At 34.3% G+C, this 24,593-nt stretch overlaps 1 protein-coding gene across 5 annotated transcripts in view; it reads right to left on the bottom strand.

Moving 5' to 3' along the window:
* Positions 1-24,593, bottom strand: part of LOC130677862 (teneurin-a) — a 311,604-nt gene that overhangs the window by 41,472 nt on the left and 245,539 nt on the right. Inside the window, exon 1 of one of the 5 annotated variants that reach the window (XM_057484759.1) lies at positions 10,218-11,583. The exons of the other annotated variants lie outside the window; for them this stretch is intronic. Within the exon in view, the coding sequence (XP_057340742.1) occupies positions 10,218-10,306 (89 nt within the window). The 5' untranslated portion in view covers positions 10,307-11,583. Of the gene's footprint in view, positions 1-10,217; positions 11,584-24,593 lie in introns of those variants that run through there. 5 annotated transcript variants of the gene reach the window in all.

The following is a 24,593-nucleotide window of genomic DNA, read 5'->3' as shown; positions in this document are numbered from 1 at the left end:
TCATCAATTATTTACCCTTGGAAATTTTTAATTAGCTATATAGGTATTAGTTTATTGAGAATGTGTTACTGCACTGTAAATTAATAGGAGTAGATATGTTTAATAGTGAGGAATGCATTTGTCGGAGTGTTTTCTGTCCAGAAATATGTAAACCGAGAGCGAGTACCATAAACTATTGAATATGGAGGTTTATTTAAAAGGGAATGCAGCTACGCGGTTTTTAGAGGGATGTATTTGCGTGTTTATGTATTTTATCTCCATGTAAAATTCATATGTATTCACCGTGAAATTAACTTCTCTAATCCATTTGATGTTAGTTATTTTAACCAAATGATATTGTGTTTTTATTTTTTATAGTTAATGAATTTGTTAAATTATTTTTTTGAAATTTTCTTTTATTAAAAAATCAAATAAATGTCGTGATAAGTTTTTTTTTTAATGTAAATGGGATTAAAAAATATACTAACTGTCATTTAACTGTCGATAAAAAAATGAATAAAAACAATTAAACATTAGTAAAATATAAAATGATAAGAGTATTGAGAAACGTGGTATGAATAGGTTTAAAGTTAATTGATGAGGGAAAAAAGGGGTTAAAAGAATAATCGATCATACTTGGGTTAGTAGTGAAGTGTAGGTAGTTAGGTCTTTCATCACTACAAGGTACACGAGTAGAGTATCCGGGGGCTGAATAGCTGAATAGTACAACAGCGTCCCGAGTGGTGATGGTGGAGATGGTGGTGATGGTGGAGAAAAGAGGGATAGTATGTATGATGTGTCAGTAGTGCGATAGCGCACCCGGATGGTTGGCCCCTGCATTTACGTCATGTATTTCGTAACACAGTTGTGCAGAGGGCAGGTACTGCATCCAGCTCCTATCCAAAGGGGTTAGAAAACCAAGGAGAGTGAGCACGGGATGAGTGAGCGGGTAAAAAAGTCGATAGGTAATTCGTGCCGAGAGAGTACAAGACTAAATCCCCGGATACTTTATTCATCCCTCGGTGTTGAGCTTTTGCCTCGGTATCAAAATAAAAACCTTATCGATGTATTTTTTTAAAGGCTACTTTACTGCTTTTCTTCTCGCTACTGGTTTTCATATTTCTTACTCATATTCGGATGCTTTTTTTTTTTTTTTCCTTTTTCCTTTTATTTTTACAGCAGACCAGGTGTGTTCCCAGATACGAGACGCGATAAAATGTCACATATTTTTTCGACAGCTTAACTTTTTGATTAAGATTTATTATTTCACGCTCTTTTATTAACTCGGTTTATTTTTTTTATTTTTTGTACCCTAAATAATTTAAATTATTAATTCATATAAAACAAAATAAATATTTTTATTGCTTATAAAAATGGTTATGGTTTACAGGCCGTAAAAGTTGATGATGTAAAATAAATCTCAGTGCGGTTTATGTAAAGTTTAATATCAAATAAAATTTGTTAAATTAGTCTTAATCCACAAAATAATAATTCAAAGTTTAAATATTATTTTATGTAGACTTGTTTGATGATATCGCCGGGTTTATTAGAGTCTAAAGACATTAATGCCGTGATGATGAGCATTCGCCCGGCTGCTCCTTTCATCCAGATTCACCATCGGGTTCCTCGTTTATCCACCGCATTATCTATTTATAACCGTTGAATATACTAAAGTAAACTAATACTCCTACTCCTACTCCCACTTATATTCAAAGAGTGTAATAAACTAACGCCGGGTTTAAAACCAGAATTGAATAATTACCAAAAAATTAACCGTCACTCGGGTGTCACTGGGTCCCCTTCCTGTCATCGGGTGCACAAAAAGTTTACTACATTAAATTAGTCCTCCAACACGCGAGTTGCAAAGAGAGAAAGAGGAGGCACAGGTCGTTTGTCACCGAATGAAACGACGTTTTATTTTTCCTAGCAAGCGCGATACGTAGACGTGCCTCATTCCCTTTCACATTTAATATTGTCAATGTCCACCCCCCAAGTTCTCTACTCGCCCCATTACTCATCCGAAAAAGTATTCCTTTAATTTGCTTGGACTCGCCAATTGATTGCCAATATCACAATAATAAATTTAAAAATTTTAGCTCCGTTCAATTTTAAAAGTTAAACATAAAATTACTAGAATAAAAATTAAAATTTTAAATAAATAAAAAATAGTGTTTGGTGATGAATATTCATCAATGGAAAAAAAATAATAAATCAATTATGTGTCGCAATAAATTATAAATAAATCAAGAGCATGAATAAATTGAAAATTTTTTTAACAAATTATTAAATAAACAAAAAAAAAAAACAGACATAAATATGAATATTTAAATAGACGCATGAAAGTTTTTAGATACAAGTCTAGTTTCTTGGTTTGCCTTCAGCCGTAGTTTTGTATCCTTTGCTTTCTTTGCTTCCTTTCCTTTGGGTACTAGACTACTTTGGTAATAGTGACAACGACGACGACGACGACGACGACGACAACAGAAAACCCCCTGGTATTTTACCTTCTCTATCAGCCTACACATGACGAGAGCGCATCCCCTTTCATCCCTGCCGCCATTCCGTCCCGATATTGATCCGACGACGTGGCGTTGCCGCTCGGTTATTACTTTATGCTCTGTACACGCTGTCGCATACGTTCATAATAAAAAAAAAAGGCAAAAAAAAAAAAAAATCAGCACGTCCACATGCAATACTAATGTATCTGTAGCAATGTTAGGGATGTCGGGTGTGTACGTGAAAGTAAAAAAAGGTATGCCAGAAATATCCTCCGCAAACGAGAAAATACAACGCACGCGCTACTGAAACAGAGGATTACATTTCAAAATGTACTGGGCAGTACACCAAATAGCGGAAGCCGCATATAAAACCCATTACTGTTCTCTGTTGTAAGTTGTCGTTGCGACGGTTAAATTGCCAGGATTGTCCGCCAAGAAAAATTCACAATTTACCTTATTGCCAATGTAAGCTAAAGATCATTTCAAAGCCCATAAAAATTCGGTTTATGGCCATTACCTTTAATTCTATTATCAACTGTAAGTCAATGTTGTCAAAAACAAACCAACCAGAAGCTCAATAATAAAATTTTCTAACGGCAATTTTTACTCAGGACACTCAGGAAAAAATGGCGCGCGCAAAACTTTTCAGTGAGTCCATTTGGGATTTTAAAAACGAGTTTGCAATTAAATTAATAATTAAATCGTTGCAATTGAAATTATTTTTTGAAAAACAAAAATGAACTAACAAAAAACCACTTGAATTATTTTTAGATTTGATGAGTGATTAATTTGAAAGAAATTGTGAATAAATGTGAGGTTATAAGAATGAAAGAGCAAAAAATAATTTGCATTAAGTGGCAGTAACATTATGGTGTCTCACAAAAGAAATCGATCGAAACCACAGTAGCAACACGAGAACTGTAAGAGGTTAATTGGGACAGATCGGAGTTACACTCATCGTGCTCCAGTTTGCGCGCGAAGCTCTTGTCACGAATAACCGAAACATTTTTTAAAACCCTCATTCTGTAGCTTGACGTACTCATTTTTTTAAAACTGAGACATTTATTATTATTATTCTTTTTTATTTTTTTTATTTCTTTCCGTTATTCTTCATTCTCATGTACACTTTTTCATCGTAACCGGGACTCTTGATTTACTCTAGAGTTTTCTGTTTCTTCATTCATTTAAACGCTTCCTCTTTCTCTTCCTCATCACCACTGGCTGCCATGTGTATGTAGGTTTTAGCGTTAACGAACAGTCCACGCTGACATATTCATTTATTCTTATTACGAGTTAGTGAAATATACAGCAAAAAAAAAAAACATATATACATATATATATTAAAGAAAATAAATTTATCTGAAATGTGTTTGCAATTATTTAAAAATTTAATTTTTCAAGCTCATTAAAAAATTAAAATGTCAATTAAAAATAATAATACCGTTAACAGTAATAATATTTATGGTTATAACGCGATATTTAATATTTAATACCCGTCACTTATGTCTACTCATTTTAGATGTACATCCGTAAGTACTAGTTAGAGTTACCCGAGTCCCCCGCGGCCTCTTCTGATTCTTCAAGTACTTCCTCACATGTACAATCAGTATACAACCAGTACAACAACATTCGTCGGTATTTATAATCCCTAAAGTGCCCGATATCATGCCTCAACGGTTGACTAGTCACAAGGTATAGAAACCCCACCGATATTCTACATGACGACATACTATCGCCACTATCGCCTTTTACCTTATACTTATATCCCCAACAATTTAGCTTATTAATTCATCAGCCTTACAGACGACTTGACAACCCACGACTTTATAATACACAGGTGGTTATTGTCAATGCTATACATCAACTTCCGGTATGTCTTTTATTAAAAAAGTCCAATGACCACGTCAACGAAATCTATTTTGTAAGAGCTATTAATAACTCAAAACATTTTATTCATTTAAAATACATTGTACTTTGACGAGGATTTTATTTATTATTGTTTTTCAGGCCATGCTCTTTAGTGTCGAATAATTTTAATGAAAGAACGCACAGAGCTAATTATTGATATAAGTTTTGAACCAGAGAAGCTTCTTTGTGACTTATTGTGAGTTGTTGAGAATTGGATGCGTTTAAATGTTTTTAAAAAAAGTGTTAGTAAGAGTAGAAGCAAAGGAGCGATGGAAAGGCTGGCTGGTTGGCTCTCAGTGAATCGTATTACGGATAATAAAGAAGATTGGCTCTAAATTACAAAGTCCGTTGCAGACATTGCGTTAAATGCCTCTCAGAGACAGAACAACCCGAACCACCCGAACAACAATGTCGACGTCGAATCTCCAACGACCCGGGCGGTCCAAAAGCTTTATCACGCACAAGCCTTCACTCATTTTCTATGTTTTCTTTGTTTCACTTTATACTCCTGTTTGTTTTATCTTACTCTCTGTTAATACTGTTTAATGTTCTTCGTAGTAATTAAAATAAAGAAAATAAATAAATACAGACATTGTATAGTATATACTATACTATACTAGCGAGGAATAGAAATAAAAACATAATAATAATAATAATAGTAAAGGAAAGGAAAGGAAAGGAAAAGAAAAGAAAGTATAGTTAATCTGGTAATATAAACAAATAAGCGATTTAACGACCAAACCAACCCACGTACGCGCAGTCGACGGGCACCGAGACGCGACGAGTAATTTAGCCTTAGGCGAGATTTATTGAGATTCTTTCAGCTCGACTTGGCCAAGGGATGCTCGGATAGCAAGAAAAAACGAGAAAGAAAAAAAGCACTGGGGACAAGAATAAGAAAAAAAGAAAAAAAAGCAGACAGTGGTAACTTGCATTCTATTCTTTGACACCTAAGGTCCAATTTGAACCCTGTATATTTATTTGTTATCCTCTTTAATCAATATTTTCACTAATTTTCTATTAATTCATTTATTTTTTTAGTGACAGAAGATTAGATATCGCACTTAAGCTTTAGCTTTTACAGCAAAGTTGTTTTTTTTCTCTATTCGAGTTGTGTCTTGGGCATTTTCTTTATATTATTCTCGAAAGACTACAGCCCCTCGGCCATTCACTCTGATGTCCTGAAGAATAGAAAATAAAGAGAAAGATGAAAAAAAAAAAAAATATAAATAGGGGAAGGATACTCAGTTTAATGTTCTTTTTTGTCATGGAGCTTGTGAGAGGATGTTGATATTTTTTTTATGCCAACTACACTGTACGGAGTTATAAAAGAGAGCAAGAGTACTGCTATCATTATTATTATTATTATTATTATTATATACGTTGCAAATAATTGGGAGATAGGTTTCCTCGAATTTATGGAGAATCGAATTGGAGCCCTCGAAAATTGGTAATGTGGCGATGGCGTTAGTGTTGCTAGTGAAGGGATGTCACAGAACTGTTGAAGGACTAAAATTCAAGAGCCCTACTCTCTTTCTCTCTCTCTCTCTCTCTGTGATCACGTCTGCACACTCACTGGAGTTAATGTGTTCGGTACGAAATTGCAGGCAATATTCAGTTGCTGTATCATCATTCTATTTCATTGATGATGCCCGAGAACGCTTTTGCTCCTGCTACTACGTTATCACCAATAATTACATCGAACGATAATTCGAGAGCCCATCACTATTATATTAATCAAATCATTATTTTTACACGTTTTATACTTACACTGTCCGAATTTCGTCTATAATCCTTTTTGCTGTGATACCATTAACGCTTTTAATGAGATTAATTTTTTTTTATCACAAAAATATTTCTCATTTATAAATCCATTAAGATAGTAATATTTTATGACAACTTTCAAATTCAACTACCGGCTTAAATAACATAAATAAAAATTTTTAATTTTTCCACAAATGAGTTTTAAATATTTTTTTTATAAAATTAACTGGAGTCTTTATAAACTTTATCAGATTAAAATTATTAAAAAATCCAATAAAAACTATTTTCTAGCTCTTAAAATTCTCTATAAAAATGGTTCAGTAGACTTTTTGTCTGAAATCAATATCCGAGCAGGTATTTAAGAAAATAAATAAAAAAAGTTTGTAACAAATTAATACAATAAATAAAAAGAAGATTAAAATTCAAGTTATAAGTCTTAAAAATAGATTCAATATTTCACTGTAATATAAAAACGTCAAAACTTTATTTTATTTTCCTTTTCTGTATAAAAAATAATCGGGTGGGATATAAGAAAAGACAGCGATTGAAAAAGACAAAGAGATAAAAGTATAAAAGAAAGGTGTGCGCCGGTGTTAAAACGGATGTCCCTTGAGGTCAACCTCGTCGTGACTACCTATCAATTGTCCGTGTTCTCACCAGCTCTCACCAGCTCTCACACAAGTCTCAACTGGCCACAGCCACAGCCACAGCCATAGCCATAGAAATAGCAATAGCCATAGCCATAGCAAACTCTGGTCTAGTCCACAGGATAGGACGTGATCGCGGATTAAACTCGTTGAAAATTTACGTCTCTCGTTCTGTCAAAACTTTTTCACAATTTTTTTTTTATCCTTCTTTTTCTTTTTCTCCTCTCTATCCTCCTTGTTCTCTATCCTCCAGACGGTATAATCTCTCAGCCAGTTGATTGAAATTATAATAGAAATTTTTTCGTTTATACATATCTCTATATTTATTTTTAATCTCATGACTTTTAGATTAAACGTTTTAGATTTTTCAATTATCAGCACAATATAAATTTATAATAGATAATAAATTTATTTAAATAACAGACAATAAAAATATTAATACCAAAAGAAGAGAAATTTTCAAAATAAAAATACAAACCGCAGAAAGTGAAACAAAATAACAACAGAGAAATATTTTTCAGCATATCTATATGTATATATGTACATATATATATAATAATGTATATGCAGTATCCAAGAGAAGTCACAACTGTGGTACCGGATGCGCAAAGCGGAACAAACGGATACGAAGTGGAAACGAGGAATGAGTTGGTTTGGTATACCTAGATATATGTAGAGTGGGTAAAAGTACGTATACGTATATATATGTTGAGATAAAGAGGATATGAGAGGGTGAGGAATAGCAAGAGAGAAAGAGAGAGAGAGATGAAGTAGAATAGAGGCTGAGATTTTGGGATAGGTTATAGTTTGGCGAGACAGGGTGATGCATGGTCGGTAGGGTTGCTGGTTGATCGCGAATCCTAACTTGGCGCCAGCTAGTCAGCCAACCCTGCATACATATGTACTCTATGTACGTGCAACTCTCATATCATCATCAAAACATGCCTTCACTTGCTAGCTGTGCTCTCATTTATTAAGACATGCCTTCACTTTATGCTAAATTACTACAGCTAAGGGATTCTCCTTGATTAATATATGCTCACACCAGTGATATATATTTATATATATTAATTTAACCATAGTTTTGTTAAAATTTTACTCTACTAATATAAGCAGTCCACAAGCTGCTAAAAGTCATCTTCAGTAACTACTTTTTGGATCTAGACGTTTTAAAATTTTTTTTCATTATCTGATAGGTTGTGTTCACAAGCCAAAGGCTGCTGCGGCAAGCAAATAGCTAGCGCGTGATTGTATACAAGTTTTAATAAAAAAAATGATCGGTTGAGTGTAAGTAATAATGATAGATATATTGGTGGATATAAAGTTTGTTGTCGAGAGTGAAAGATATACAAATATGTCAGATTGCAATAGAGTCTTTGGACGTCAGAGCAGAGGAACTGAACGGAGCTGAATATATCCGATAGATACGGGGGATCGGTGAGAATATTGCAAAGGAGCTTTGACCACGGTTAAGTTTACTTGTACAGTGTACACTGTAGAGATGTTTAGGTAATATATATCTATATATCAATGTGTATAAGAACGGAAACGCTTAGCTCAACTCGCATCCCTTGAACTGGTTCCCTCGACACAGCGCTTTGCCTCGAGGATTAGTTACGTATGCTCCACTTGATTCACAAAAGTTTACGACCTACTGAGACCCGATTGATTCACTAGATATACATGTATATTATTTTTTTCTTTATTTTTTTTTTAATATACTTTCAAGTGGGTACTTTCGTTTGGTTTATTTACTGCTTACGAGCCCGTCCAATTAGCTCAGTTTGATCGGGGTCAATTAGTTGTTCCTCGAAGCTGATGATTTCCTCGTCAACTTTGTAATGTATTAACTCGGGATTAGTTCTGAGAACTTGATTCGGTACTTTTTAATAACCTCTTTTATTTTTGCTACTCATTTTTGTTGTGAATCGGAGGTTTACAAGTACCAACATTAAACTAAATGTAGTTTGGATGAAAGCGTCGTATTAATATGGAATAATTTCTTATTTTCAAAGCTTCAAAGCTCGACTTTGATCTAGTTTCAGTGAATACTTTGTCAAAAATTATTCTAAAAAGTTTTGGGTCAAAGAAAGTGGATCGAAAATATTTTCAATAATCGACTTTTTATTTTTGGCCTGTAGCTTTTTGAATAAAAAAAATATCGGAGAAATTATTAATCAAAGCATTGAAAAGCATGTAGTATCAGGATTAAAACAAAATTTCTTTGAGCTCTGTAGAATTTTTTTTTTTTTTATAAGCTATATAGAAATTTGAAGCAATGGTCGACGTTTTTGCTTTGGAATTTTATATAATGAGGACTATGTAAACAAATGAAATTTTTAAAAAATTCAAAATCAAACTTTTAAGTGGTTTAATTAAAAAAGATAAAAATAATTCTTTTTACAATATATATATCAAGTATTTGGGAAGCATACATTTTTTTCAGGGCTTTGGCTATACATGGAGATGTTAAAAAATAGACACTTAAAGCTTGAAATTGAATTTTTTTTCATGTCTGTACGATAATCTAAACCCAAGTTACAGGATCTTAAATTTCGGTCTATTTGGTTGATGATAAAAAATAAAAAATAAAAAATAATCGTTTGATTTTTTTGGATAAAGGTATTTGAGTAAAAAAAGGCGAAACTAATAAATAAGAACGATAGGGGGTAGGATAGTATCCACGAGTCGGATCCTTTTAACCCTCGGTAAAGTTTCCAAGGTATTCTAAATGGTATAGCCTGAGAATGGCGCGGCGAGATAAGAATTCACGGATGCGTTCTTCCCTTTAGGTTTATGCATATTCATATCTCGTACCCTTCACCATCAGAATTACCCTTGCTCGGTCTGTCACACACTCTCCCAACCACCCATTCACCCACCGATCGTTTATGTCGAGGGTGAAAGTGTGCGTTCCTCGAATTCTCAAACGCAAACGCGCACAACTCGCCCAGATTATTAACATAAAAGCGACATTGGCCGGCCGAGAGATAGATCCCGCTGGTGCAACCGCCAAATTTAACGCTCTCTCATATCATATATATGATATATATGTCAACTATTATGCGTCGCTTACACCCTCACTCGCGATGATATTTAACGAGGGGAAAATGTATTCACGGAATACAAATTGCTTATAATTTTTTATTTTTTTTTTTATTAATCACCATAAATCATCAATAACAAAGAGAGATTAAAAGTTTTTCATTATTCATAAAAAAAATAAAATTTTTGTTTCAGATAGTGAAAATTTGCTCCAGTTTCCGGTTCATTCATTTCATAAACTAAATTCACCACAGACTTCCGGTTGGTCTTAAAAAATTTATCGAGACTTCCTATGACTTTCGAACTTAAATAAATAATTTTTTTTTGACTTGCTACTAGTGGGATAGAAAAACATTGAAAATGAAAATGAACTTACCGTCCGTGACGTCGTGGTAGGGGCGGAGGAACAGGACTATGAAAATTATCCATCATAGAGTAAGGATCTCTGTCGGCTTTGCGGTCCATGTTCTCGAGTTGATCGAGCCTGAGAAGCTCGGCTTCGCGGGGGGAGTGTAGCTCGCAGTGTGCGACGTGGAGCAAAGGCCTCAGAGAAGATACATTTCCGTCGTTACATCCCCGCTGTGTCTGCTGAGCAAGTCCGCGCGTAGGCGGTCCAACGACCGAGTGGTCTTCACCATCCGCGGAACGATGATCTTCGCCCCAGACCTCAAACTCACCCGCCGCCGAGTAGTCACCGAATCCACCGTTCCCCTTCACCGTGCTGGTCGTCTTGCCCCTGCCCTGGCCCAAACCCAGGGGCAGCAGACCCTGGACAGACGACAGCACAATATCCTCAGATTTAAGGGTCTTATTCTTTCGCCCCTTACGCGAAAACGAAAATATGTTATTTATTTTTGCCTCGTGCCCTCACAACTCATTAACTCAGCCCACTTTAATCACTCACACGAACACGAAATAATTATTATTATTATTTATATCACGATCACTTATTATAAAATTCACAAACAAAAAATAACCGACAACTTGTTGTTTTTATTATTTTCTCGGACGTCTTGGAAGTTTAAGTTGCTCCGATGAGAGAACAAAACTGTTGGGAGAATTCAAAAGTTCTTATCGATCTGTCAACGCCAGCAACAAACTTTTGAATCGTTTAGTATGGTTAGCTTTGAATCGAGTTTTAGTCGAGTGATAACTCGACACTTGAGTTTTAAATCTTTTTACAATTGTCTTTGGAGAAAAATATTGTCGTCTGCCCCAACCATCAACTTATCACTATTTCAAAAATTATGATTTATCTTTATTATATTTATTTGTTTGCGCGGTTAAACCAAGGAGAGTGTCACTGTCAATTACACCTCCCGCTACTGATGATATCAATAATTATAACAATAACAATTATATATAATAGAGCATGCCAGTAGATATGCTAGAGGACCGGGGTAAATCTAATTGGGTCACGAGTGAGGCGACGCGATGGAAATGTGCGCAAGTAGTTACAACCAACGTCCACTTACACCGGAAACATTTCTCAATAAAAATATAATTAACACTTGAGTTGATCCCGACAATTAGATACACTTGGGACTCACAGGTAACCGTCGATTTAAAACTTAAACGGCTTAAAAATTAAACGGCGAGCGTGAAAAATTTAAAAAAACCTCTTGGTAAATTCCTTGTGCGGTTCGTTGTATTAAATTATACGAGTTTAGTTTATTCAAAATAGTAAACACTTAATATTTAACAGTGTCAGTCATAGGTTGAGTGGCGTGACGTGCACTCGCGATGACTACGGACTTAAAACTGGAAGCTAGAGCGGCGCAACGCCCGGCACAAAGTGACACTGGAAGCTCCCCACTACCCGGGAAAGAGCACGCGTGCGCGTAGTCCTCATCCCTAAACACCCACCTTCCCTTTGCTCCCTTTGCTCCTTCGAATTCACTCCACTCCTACACTCACTACACTCACTACACTCTCTACACTCCAAATGCATTTTACACACATCATGACTGTCCTCACTGTCCTCTACTCTGTCACTTTTTTTTTACTAGTCCTCAACTGGGCCCAACTTTACTGGATTTTAAATCACTAAAATTTATCTTCACGATACTATTTTTATTAAACTAATAAATATTTTAATACAATAAGTTAATTATCTTTAATTAATTAATTAATTAATTTATTTATGTGTTTATGAGCTTTATTATTTTAGTTTTAAAGAGCGAGGATAAAGGCGCATGCTCGAGGTCAAGATGCTCTGGTTAGTCTGGTTGAGAAAGGTCGAGAGACAAAAGCTCCAGAAGGGCGACAGCTTTTTCTTTTTTTTATAAAATTTTATTTACGAGTGTACTCTTAATTTTTAATTATAAAAAATAATACATGTAATTAAAAATATATCAGAAAAAACGAGGCAAAATGGGCCATGTGAATCGGCAATTAATTAATATTTTATTTAAAATTATTTTAGATTTATAAATTTCTAATTCTCTTTGCTTTCACATGAAATATCATAAATGTATGAAAATAATATTTAATCACTTTATTTAAAGTTGTCTATAAATTATATCAAATTAAATGGACGATAAATTATCAAGCTCAAGATAGTAATCGACTTTGAAAGCTGAATAAGTAATTAGAGACTTTCTGAAATAACAAATGGGTTCTGCATACGTTTATCCGAATATCGGTGAGATAGCCAATAAATCAAACAACCTATTCCTTATTCATAATAAATTTCGTATAAAATATATAAATAAAATTAAACTCGTTGATAAAATATTTATTTAGTCATATGTGAGCTACTGAACGAACAGTTTCACAACTGAGGACTACTTCCCGGTATAAAGAGTTGAATTTAATAATTTATAAATGTATATACATATATATAAAAAAATAGAGAGGGGATAAAGGCAAAGAAAAGAATAAAATTGGACGATTCTTTGTTGGCCCAGAAGTTTATAACCCTTGGCACGGCATGCTAGGACTCCCGGGGCCACGGGATAAAATTTAGCGAACCGTCTCTCAAGTTTCTTTGATGTCGCTAAACAGAAAACCTTCCCGGCACTCACTCGACGCAAGAGAAACGCTGAAGAAGGTGAAGAAAGAAAAGAACCTGGAGGAGAATGAGAAAAAGGAGGAAAAGGGGAGCGAGGACGTGGATGAGGATGAGGACGTCGACGTTCCACATCTCGAGATAAAAGAAACTAGAGTAAAGTATACGCCTTTACTTGCGTATCGGAATCTTGGTCTTATCCTAAATCTCTTTGCGGCTGTTGCTGCATAAAAAGACTTTTATTTTTATAGAAATAGCGTCAATCTTGAGATTAACAACAACATCTTTACTTGTAATTTCACTCGTAATCAAAGATTCATATATAATTCACTTAAAATAATTACTAGTATCTTGACTCGGAGACAAGACAACAAGATGATTAGACAACTAGACAACTAGACATCTAGAAAACTCTTGCTTCAAGACAATTGACTATTTTATTGGAAAAAATAAAAAAAAAAAAAAATCAGGCTGTCAATAAATTCAAGTTGTTGGTATTCATGCTGATTCTTTTATTTAGATCTGTGAATAAAATAATGGAGTGGAAAAGAAAAAAAAAAAATAGTGGCTTTAAATAATTTCGATTTAAAAATAAAAGTATAAATGTGTATTTTTATTTGTTAAAGTTATGGAGAGTAATGAAGCCATGAATAATAAAATTGTCTAGAGAGCAATAATAAAAAATAATAGATTAGTACTTAAATATAATTTGTGTAATAACAACAGAGTAATAAAATCGTATGACTTAGACGTTAATTTCTTGGAGCATGTCTGGCAATTTCCGGGCGGTGATGCAGCCGAAGAGTTTGCAAATGAAAACTATTCGCGGTATAAACCGTGTAAATTTATCGAGATGAAAGGAGGAGGTAGGAGGGAGAAAGAGAGAAAAGTGGCATTAGAAGGCGTTTCAGTTGGCATCGCTCGGTTATTCGCGTCTCAGTTGGTAATCTCTGTCTATAGTCGTGTGTATATGAGTGAGTATGAGTGAGTATGAGTGAATATGTGTAGAGTTTGAAGGGGCGATAAAGGGGCGGCTCTGTGTGTGCACCCCCGCAGCATAAAGGGACTTGACTGAGAAACGAAACGGACTCTAGTCTCTGTACGCGTAGCGGTGCATGCTGGGGTAACTCTCGCTTTCGCTTAAAGCTCACTGGGGTGAGAGCAGCGGTACACGTCGGCTCACTGCAAATAAAGCCTCACCCGCACGGTTTGTTTGAAACATTGAGCAAACGTCGGTTGTTTAAACGGGCACAGGGAGTTAGGCGATTGCTGGATGACTGTTTTTAAAAATAAAAATATAAAAGACTTGCTGTCTTTTCAATTTACTCGAGCGCAAATGCTGCAATTAATATCTAAGCTTTTTTTTTATAACCAACAAGATGGGGTAAGACGAACTTGTAAGATTCCAAGGAATCAAATAAAAAATTCAAGAAAAAAAAAAAAAGTTTTTTTCATATAAAATTAGGATGCACCAGACACCCAGCAGTCGAAAAAAGATAAAAACCATGACGAAATAAAATTTTGTTATTTATTTTTTGCTCTTGCAGTACTCATCTTAACTCAAGTCTCGGACTTTTAATTCGCCGGAACGAGGTTCGCACGCTCGACTCGAGCCAATCGAATTTCTCCAACAAACTCTCGAGGGAACAAGCTGAGAAATAGTGTAGAGTTTCGAGTTTCGAGTCAAGTAGACCCAAGCTAGATATAAAGACAGACGGAAACCAGTAGCAAGTGTAGCAAGTATACCAAGTATATCAAGTGGGAGTGATGGAGTAAGAGATCAAGTAAGAGCACCAGCGACAAACGAGTGGCTCGCCAGACGCTGGCTCCGCTCGTCAATGTCTCACTCCTCTCCACTTATTTTATACTAATTCAATTAACGACTCTAATATACTAATAGTTTATTCTTTCCTTCGGGCATCTCCAACGCCCCTCCTCCAATTTTATCTCTCCATCTTATTCAATATTTTCATCCCAATAATAACAATAATCAATCCATAAATTCATTAACTGATTCTCAGACAGATACCTGGGTGTCCAATAAAATAAAGTCTATCTTTTTTTATTTTTTTTCTTGATACTTTTTACTCCGAATAAAATCTATATCGCAAATAAACCGTTTGGCAACACACGACCGCCTCAATTCAACTCAACTAAACTAAACTTTATACTCATACTCATACTTTTATACCCATATATGTTATTATTATTATTATTATTATTATTATCATGATTATTATCAGTATGAGTATAGTCAATAAGGATCAATGGAGAGTATTCGAAGAATCGGGTATGAGTGAAGCAGGATCGGTAGGAATGAGAATAGGAATTTGCCTCGAGGTCCCGATCCTTCCAATCTTGATTATCCTCAGTGATACCAACGACGCCGTGCTCTATTGGCATTCCTTCTTACAGGAAACCCATACCGGATAATATATATATATCCATATATACTGTACTTTCTTGGCATCATACTTACTCATCTACATACACTTACATACACACACGTATACATTTACATGATCAACATATTTGTCGTCTTTACAGGCTGACAACTTTAACAACAAACTCTTACTCTCTATCTTTCTTTCTCTTTTTCTTTTAAAATTATTTACTTAAAACTTTAAACAGACAAACAAAAATGCATTTAAAATTAATATTTGAATTTAAAAAAGCCGTCTATTAGTCATAACTTTGGTATCTGCGTCCAGTATTATCTTTATACAAAACAAACAGATACTAGACCCATAGCTCGGAGAATATAAAGAATCGATTCGAGCAAATAGTTAACACTTGACTGTAAGATAATTTAAAAATTTCTTTTTTAAATATTCGGCTGGTTACTTTGTTACATTAGTGAGTCAGGAGGATTTGTTGTGAGAAAAAGGTATAAATGTGTGGGGTAGGGTCGTTTGTGTTATTTTCTTTGACAGTGAGGATGATAAAGAGAAAGATGAGGGACTAAATGCACAAGCTTCCGGAGGGTTATAAAAATACGTTATTGTTCTCTACGCACTTTTGTCGAGCGGACAATAGAACCATAATTAATGTGTGGCGACACCTTTTCTTGTCGTCATTTATACCGAGGATAATTTAAGAGCAAGTATATTGTGGGAGTAAATGGGCCTCTGATTAAAATATTTACTTCGCTAGACATTTAATAATATCTAGAATATTTTTTAATTTTATATTTTATTTATTTATTGCTGGTACTTAAATTTATTTAAAGTAAATTAAAATTTTATTATTGAGTAAATAACAAATGTTGAAATGTTTTTTTTTCGTAAATAAAACTCGATAAAAATATAATACGTGATAGATTTATAAAATAAACTCACGTACTGTTGATCTTATTTAATCATTTTATTATATCCATTAACAATAAAAAATTTATTTACCAACTATCTGATAAATTCAATTTATTTTAAAGTTCAAACTATCAGACTTTTATTTAATAAAATAAATAATCCAAAATGTCCAGTGGCTGAGAAAAAATTAAATCATAACTCGGCGGTCAAGACAAGCTAAATAATTTCAAAGGATAAATAACTGGTGCTGGGAAGAAAAGGTTAATAGATGAATAGTATCAGTGACGATATTTCAGTCGGTGAGAAAGCGAGACACTTGAGTTGTTGAGTAGAGGCAAGTAAGAGAGAGAGAGAGTGGGGAAAATAGAATAATAGGAGGTAGAGATAGAGCTGTTGGCCACCGGTGTGACCATCCAGGCTGGCTCATCCCATATATTTCGTACTGGATGTGGAGCTAAAGAGAATATTCGTTTCTGGCGGTATAATACAAATGGAGTATACGCCGCAGAATGCCATCATATATTTGTATAGAATGGAATGAGTAGAGGAAAAGGGACCGGTCGATGAGAAGGGGGAGAGGGGATCCAAGTACGGTCGGATATGTCGGTGGATATGTGTTCTGATGACGTGACTCGCGCGGCATATGTTCAGGACATCCCTCTGCTGGATACACTGTAGCCACTGTAGTAATATAATCCATGGTGCTATCTATATGTCTATATGTACATGTATGTGTAGATATATGAACATAGAGTACGGGCTATGGCTTCCTATCTATACGTAATATGACGTGGAATGACCAAGTTGGCTTTCCCGAGCCAAATGCAATGCAGATCGTTCAATTGTCTGCGTCACGTTTACCAGAGTGTACCATCCATTCAAAGGGACCGCGTGTAAACGTGTGGCCAAATAAACTCAAGGCAATCCACCCACCATAACATGTTACACCGCCACCTAACCATGTTGGATGGATCGTTTACTGGCACTTTGCGATTTCGTTTAACTGAAACTGATATGTTTGCGACAACTGTCCTTTATGGCCCTTTATGGCCCTTTATAGCCCTTTCCCCTTTCCATTGACAAACGACTCATTTTGCGACATTGACAACCAAGAGCTATCACCATCATCCATATTTTATGTATTTATATATTATCGGAATTTTCTACATCCCTTGCGATTTTTAATCTCTAGCGATCGTTAGCACAACTTTTCATAAACATACATATAGGCAGTTTCATCTGCCTCCATCCACTCCATGTCTCTAGTTGAAATAGAAATTTTTCTCGCGACATTTTTTTACTTCTTCTTCAAGAGAGCATCATAACAAACAAAAATCGTAATATTTTTTGAAAATTTTCAATTTTAAGAGCGGGAAGTAAAAAAAAAAAAAAAAAAAAAAAAAGTGCATCGCGAATTCAGTAAGCCAGTAAACAAGACTGTTGTTTACTCGGCAATGATACACAAATCTTGATTTAAAATAAAAGTATGTGTATAGAAGCAAATATGAGAAAAATCTAAAAAGTTTTCGTATGTTTTTAGTTGCGCTTTAACGATAAAAGTCGGGAAAGCTGCAAGACAGCAAGTACTTTTATATTAATTGCGACATTTAACTCTGGCAAAGTAAATAAAGACGATCAAAGGGCCATTTTATATAACCACGCGTTTTGTATCTCTGTTTCCTGTTTCCTCACTTGTCTCCCGCATGCTGATAAAATCCCATTAACTTTATCTACATCCCGTGAGCATCCACACGAGTATCATTTTCCTTTTATCAGTCCACTCATTTTCTACCGCACCGGTACAGCTTGTTTTTGAATTTCGATGGACTTGTGATGCTGGAATCTGGTTTAGACTTTTCTCACCTCGATATTTTACTTTACCATCTCCATTGTTGGCTTTTTTAAAATTAATCACTTCGAAGCAACTACTTTTAATATATAAATTTATTTATTTCATAACTGCCTTGATAAAATTTCAGTCTTTAAATAAATATTAATTTATTAAAAGGACAAAATTCTATGGCTGAGAAATTTGTTGAGCGGAGAATAATCACAGCAGGAACTGTCGCCTTGTAATTTACAGACTTGCTGAGAGGTTATGCTATCATCTAAAGAAAGATTTATCAAGTACCTTCTTCTTCTTATACAATATAATATTAAATCTCTCGATTGGTTATCCAGTTTGTAAACTTACAGTAGACAAGGCTGGGTATTTAATATTTTAGCTGCCTGTGGTCTCTCGTCAGGGAGTCAACAAATTATCGTTTTTTTTTTCTCGTCTTATTAAATTATTATTTAATTTTATCGTATGTATGCAAAGTAAAAATATAAAAGTATTTAAAACCGTCATGTCATTTCGTCTATTAATATTTCACACTGGATTTTCTCGGTATTATTATTATTATTATTAGAGATATTGTTACTAGTGGGTTGTATGTATCGACATCCTGTTGTTTATGTCCAACACACGCCGGGAGTTTTGCTTAAAGCCAAAGCGTGCCGGACGGCTTTATACCTTGTGTGACTTGTGTGATACGTCTACATATCAAGACACCATGGGCGGTCCCCTGTGTCATGGACTACGGGATTCCAAGCAAATATCAAACATGAGCTGAATATGTTACATTATTTTTACATTCTACATTACATATTTGTAGGAACTAACAAATTTTTTATTACGTTTACGAGCAATGTTTAAACTCGGACTGTAACCATTTTGTTGCAGGGAATGATAAAAATTTTAACAAACATAAAATTTAATCAAATATTACATATTTTTTTTTCAGTTTGATTTTATTTGTTTTTAACTGTAGACATTTGTGTTTTACCGTTTGCAAGAGATAAATAAAATGATATTGAGATGAAAATGTTTGTGACAAACCAGTACCGCAGTTGAATGACAGAAAATTTAAAAAAAGGATATGAGTACATGGGGAGGATTGGGAGGTACAGCAAACAAAAATGATCAAGAGTCGATGGAAAAATGACTATATTTTTAGCCCTGGGAACTGTTCAACTACTGTTCGACTACTGTATACTCTGTGTGTGCTGGGTATTAATATACATATACGTATATGTAATGTATAGAGAGAGAAAATGTGATTGATCCAGAAAACTAAATTTTGATTTCGCCTGTGGCTGGAAATTCAATCCAATGTCATATGTTTGTGATTACCAAGAAAATGTATATCCCTGGCTGGTAAAGTTTGTTTTACTGGATTTTTATTTGTTTTTAAAAAATAATTAAATGCCGAAATTTTTTTCTTTTAAATTAAATATAAAAAATTTTTAATGTAGAAAATTATAAAAAAAAAAAAAGTGCAATATAAGTGTTGATGGTTAAGTAATTGCTCTAGCGCGTGCGGAAAAAGAGCCCAAGTACTAAAATATGAAGAGTTTCTCTTTGAGTTTTTTACCGGAAATAAATATATAGAGACAAGGTGTTCGTTCAAGGAGTACCGCTGAGTATGAGGTAGGACGAGTAGAACCAAAAAGCCAGAAGCTAGGTCAAGCTTTCGTAACTGGGGAATAACATTACGTCGTTAGCTCAAAGTTAAATAAATGAACATATTCCGTGTCCGTGGCAAACGAGACAGAATGTAAAGATAAAAAAATATATGTCTATATATAGAGGAAAAAAAAAGTGAAAGACGGTACAAGTTCACAGTACTCGAGAAGAAAAAAGGTTAAAAAGAATACGTTAAAAAGTCCGCGTAATAGAATAGCTGCATTTTATGCATGCATGCATACATCCAGACTTCTGACGAGTTACACTCGTTCACTTCTCTTCCTCATCGTGTACAGCGTCATAAAACGTTTAGTTTAGTTTTTTTTTCCTTTTACCCTCATTCACTCCCTCGACTTGATCTACTCCATACCTTTTACTCATATCCCTGTCCCTATCGCTCGTTTTAATCAATCCTTAGCTCGAGCACACTTAATTAAATATTTATTGCTCATTTTACTCGCTCGCTCTAATAATAAAATACAATTTATTTTATTAAACTTTTTCAACATAAAAAAATTATAACTTTTATTTATTTAGTTTTTTTTTTAATGGCTACAGAGGGGAAGAAAAGTCTTGAAGAAGGTGTGGAAAATTGAGTGTGGAAAATGTATTGAATCGTGATGGAACATGCACATACTGATGACCCTTTCCCTTCCTCCATGAATAATTACTATCTCAGACGTTTTTTTATTTTTATTATTTTTGCACACCTCAAGTGCGAAAGCACTGAGGGTGTTCTACTGTCGCTCGATTTTTTCGAGTACCTCAATCATTTTCCATCACCTCGAGACTTTTTAAAGTATATTAAAGTAGAATGAAACTTATATCATCATATAGGGAATTTATTAAAGAGTAATAATAATAATAGAACATAAAGTTGATGACGCTTTGTGGTATTTTTAAAATAAATAATTTAGCTGAGGGGAGCCCTAATATCAATTAGTTAACTGATTTCTTGTGATCACGATAACTCCCGAATAAAACGGTTTACGGGCCTAAGTTTATTTTTTATTATATAGCATCAGTTTGGTGACTACAAGAACCCTATTGTTAATCACTGTCAAACTCTTTTCGATATAATTGTAATTAATTAGATCTTAACAAGTTGTCATTCACGAAAACTTTAGCTGCCATTTTTCTAACTGTTGTTGTTATTTATTATACACTTATTTTCTTTTTTTTTCAGACAGAAGGATTAAAAAAACGAGCGACATCTAAGACAAAAACGCGGGATATTTAATCCATAATTATCATCAGTGAATAAAAAACTTTAATCAATAATTTTTATAAATTAAACTGACAATAAAAGATAAAAAGAAAAATAAAATTAATAATTAAAAAATTAAATGAAAATTCATAATTAAAAAAAAACTAATTTTATGAAATAAAAATAAAATAAAAGTAATGATTAAAAAAAAAATAAAAATAAAATGAGCGATTGAGGTGTGCACTTTTGGATTTTCTGACTTTTTTTTTTATTCCCAGCACTAAATGTCCCGTGAAATGAATGTTACAGGGGAAAATGTTTGCTGGAACGGTCTACCAGCATTATATAGATATATATACATGTGTGGCGTACACGCACTACACTGATTTCTTCGAAGAGTGATAAAATAAAATTTAAAGTTAAAAATTAATGATGCACTACAAATCTTATTTTTATTTATTGTTTTTTTTTTTTTTTTTAAATTTTATTACCGCTATAAATAAAATTTTATCGAAATTTTAAAACGTAAGCACTCGAATAGAGGAAACAAGATATTAAGATATGAATTTAGATTAAATATTATTCGAGTAGTTACTTTGTTTATTTATATGATAATAATAATATATATAAATGGGTGTGTATTATACCTGAATATAAAAGAAGTAAATAAGTGGCACGTGTGGGCTGTAAAATCACGGTCGCGCACCTGTCGTCAAACTCGTGCTCACGGTGCAAAGAACCGACAAAACGCCTGTGGTAGATCACAATCGGTTGTATACCAAGTAATTAAATCACACCTTCGTCACACGCAAGATACCGATTTTTTTTTCTTTTTTTTTTAATTTACAAAAATCTAATTTTAGATTTTTTATTCTACGCAGTTAATTTAATTTTGGGTCATTTCATTTTCACGACATAATATTAATGTGAAAAATTTAAATTTATATTTAATAGCATCGTTATATTTTTACATAATAAAATATCATCTGGTGGATAAAAAAAAAAAAAAAAACGTAAAGAATCGCTTCATTAATTTTATCGAGTTCAGAGCAGAGAGAACCTAGATAGCGTTTTTTGTTGAGCTGTAATTGTCGAAAAGTAGAACGTGTGAGCAGAAAATATTCTGGACTGTCGATAATAACGTCCAGACATTTATTTATAACTCAAGATACAAGATACTATCAAACTGATACCATTTATTATTTTTTTTATTGACGCTGATTATTTTTATTTATTACTCGAAGCAATCGATTTTTGTTTCTTTTGTTACAAAAAGGATTTACGCGATTAGTTTGGATTCTAATCAGTACCGACTGACGTACATTGCATATTTCTTTTGTTGTATTCTATGCAGAATCTTCAGAATTTAAAAATCCGTGTGAAAAATTGGGGTGGATTTCAAAAAACACTAATTTATTCTTCCGTTTCCTCGACTCGGGAAAATCCCGAAACGTCCTCGTGAATTCTCCGGCACTTAGATCCTCGTTTCCTTCTTGCCACCCGCGAATAAAACACGTCCTCTGCTCCCTACATCAACAAACACCCACACACATATACCATACATACATGGAAGCTACAAATATACCTAGATATATATATTTTGTACAAGTTAAATTTATTCCTTTACCGTTTCCTCCCTCGCGCGTGCGAATTTGAGAATTTACGAGCCGATTTTATTACATTCGACCAGATTTCCCGAGTCTAGTCGGAAGTCAGGGGACAAAGTTGGCATTTGTTAAAGAGCGAGTAAGACAAAGCTGATGATTCTGCTCCTCGAATAAGAGCAAGAGGAAGAGGAAGAGTATAGAAGAGGATGGGGGTGGGAGGAAGCGAAGATCCACTCAAGTTATAACTCCAAGACTCAGCACACCAGATGTACCGCAGGCGGTCTAGTAAAGACAGTACGGCTAAGGAATTACTACCTTGTAACACTCGACAACTCAAAACCTCTACTTCACTTGTACATATTTCTGTAAGAGTTATACACATATCTATACATCTATATATGTACATTATCAAAGTTTGATGAGCGATTGCTCAGTACTTTGTGTACAGCAAAGAATCCCAGTTGTCTATACACCGAAGATCAAGTTAAACATCCCATAGATCCGCAAGGACTTTAAAGTCTCTTATTCCTATCCTTGAAACTACATTAAACCACCGGAAAGCAAACAACATCTGACCTACTTTGTATTACACATTTTAATTAATTTCTTTAGATTATACATCTTTTGGATTCCTGTTAACGTTAACCACAAGTTGATCAATTTTTAACTCTAATTACTGTATAATTTAGCACAACGTTGACAAAGAGTTTTTAAAACAAACATTTTATGATAGTTTTTCCCTTGAGTTAAAATGCGGATGGAGAAGCAAACACTTGATGGTCATGATTCTTCAGCAAAGAGGCGGTTTATTCAGTCTGGAAGTACCTGTTAGCCTTTCCCTTGGCTTAGTTTCCTGTTACCAGTATATACCAGTAGGGGGTTCTAGAGCATGTTGGAAAGTCCGTTGATCATCAAAGAGCTGAATGAAGACGCTAATTAGAGAGTTAGTGTCCACTGTTAGAGGCCGGACTTTATATGTCGTTCCTGTAGAACCTTCATCACTGGCAGAGGAACGCGGTGAATGAAAGGATTAGAGGGAAGAGTTACCAGCTACCAACTACCAGCTACCACAAAGAACTCTCCCGGATGTTATAGCAGCATATACATTTCCCAGCACGATGCAACCGGAAACGATGTTTGATTTTAATCAGCCTTATACTTAAGTTACGCGCTTGCGCTTGCGCTTGCGTCTGATTATTGTCGAAGAAGAAGCCCTTGTTGAGTCAGGATAAAATGAAATGGGAATAAAAAAAGGTAAATGCGCTGAATCATCAATGAATGAATACCATAGAATAGTATAGCTGTGGATATGATGCAGTGCAAAGAAGCCGGCGATTGTTTTCTCAATTCTCTTTCTCGAGGAAAAGAAACTTTTGGTTGGCTTCACACAAACTTGTGTTCGCAACCGAAGCGCAAAAAGTTTTACTCCCCGTCCTAGCCTAACCAATAATAGAGTGTTGAATATTCCAGATTTTTCCGTTCCGGTCACTGGAGACATAAAACTAGAAATATAATGATTCACTCCCAACAGCAACTAAAATAAAAACAATATCAAAAAATAATATTCAAACCACAGAATAATTTACATAGCTTTCTTCTTCGTTTTTTATGAAAAAAAAAAAAAAAAAAAAAAAAGTACATATTGGAAACCTCTTGTCAATCATATTTTGTTCATGAATTTTTAATGTCGATCGACAATGCAATAGTACATTTGAAAATAGCTGAAAAACTTTTGAATAAATCGGATTTCTTATAAAAAATTTACCAAACAGCAAATATTATTTTAGTTTTGATTATTGTGTCGTTCAGAAATGCTTTGGTTGTTCTGGTAGCAACTTTTACGTCAATCAAAGTTTACTGTTTTATTGGACAGTTTTGAGTTTATAAAAATGACCAGCGTGAGGATGAATCGCGGGAGTGAAGAATATGGAGATGGAGATATGAGAACGAAATGAGAAACCCAAAACTAATGTGCTCAGAAGTAGCGTTCAAGATGGCTGAGCATACATGAATCATCACGTCCAAGTTGTTGCAAATGCTAAAGTAAGATTGCCTCGAAGCTCGAATATAGTGAGTCGAGCGCGAAACAGCAGACTAGGCAACAAGTTTCTG

This window comes from Microplitis mediator, chromosome 11, assembly GCF_029852145.1.
Source record: "Microplitis mediator isolate UGA2020A chromosome 11, iyMicMedi2.1, whole genome shotgun sequence".
In the NCBI taxonomy this organism is placed as follows: Eukaryota; Metazoa; Arthropoda; class Insecta; order Hymenoptera; family Braconidae; genus Microplitis; species Microplitis mediator.
The sequence above is the reverse complement of the archived record's forward strand: the minus strand, read 5'-3'. Positions and strand labels throughout refer to the sequence as shown.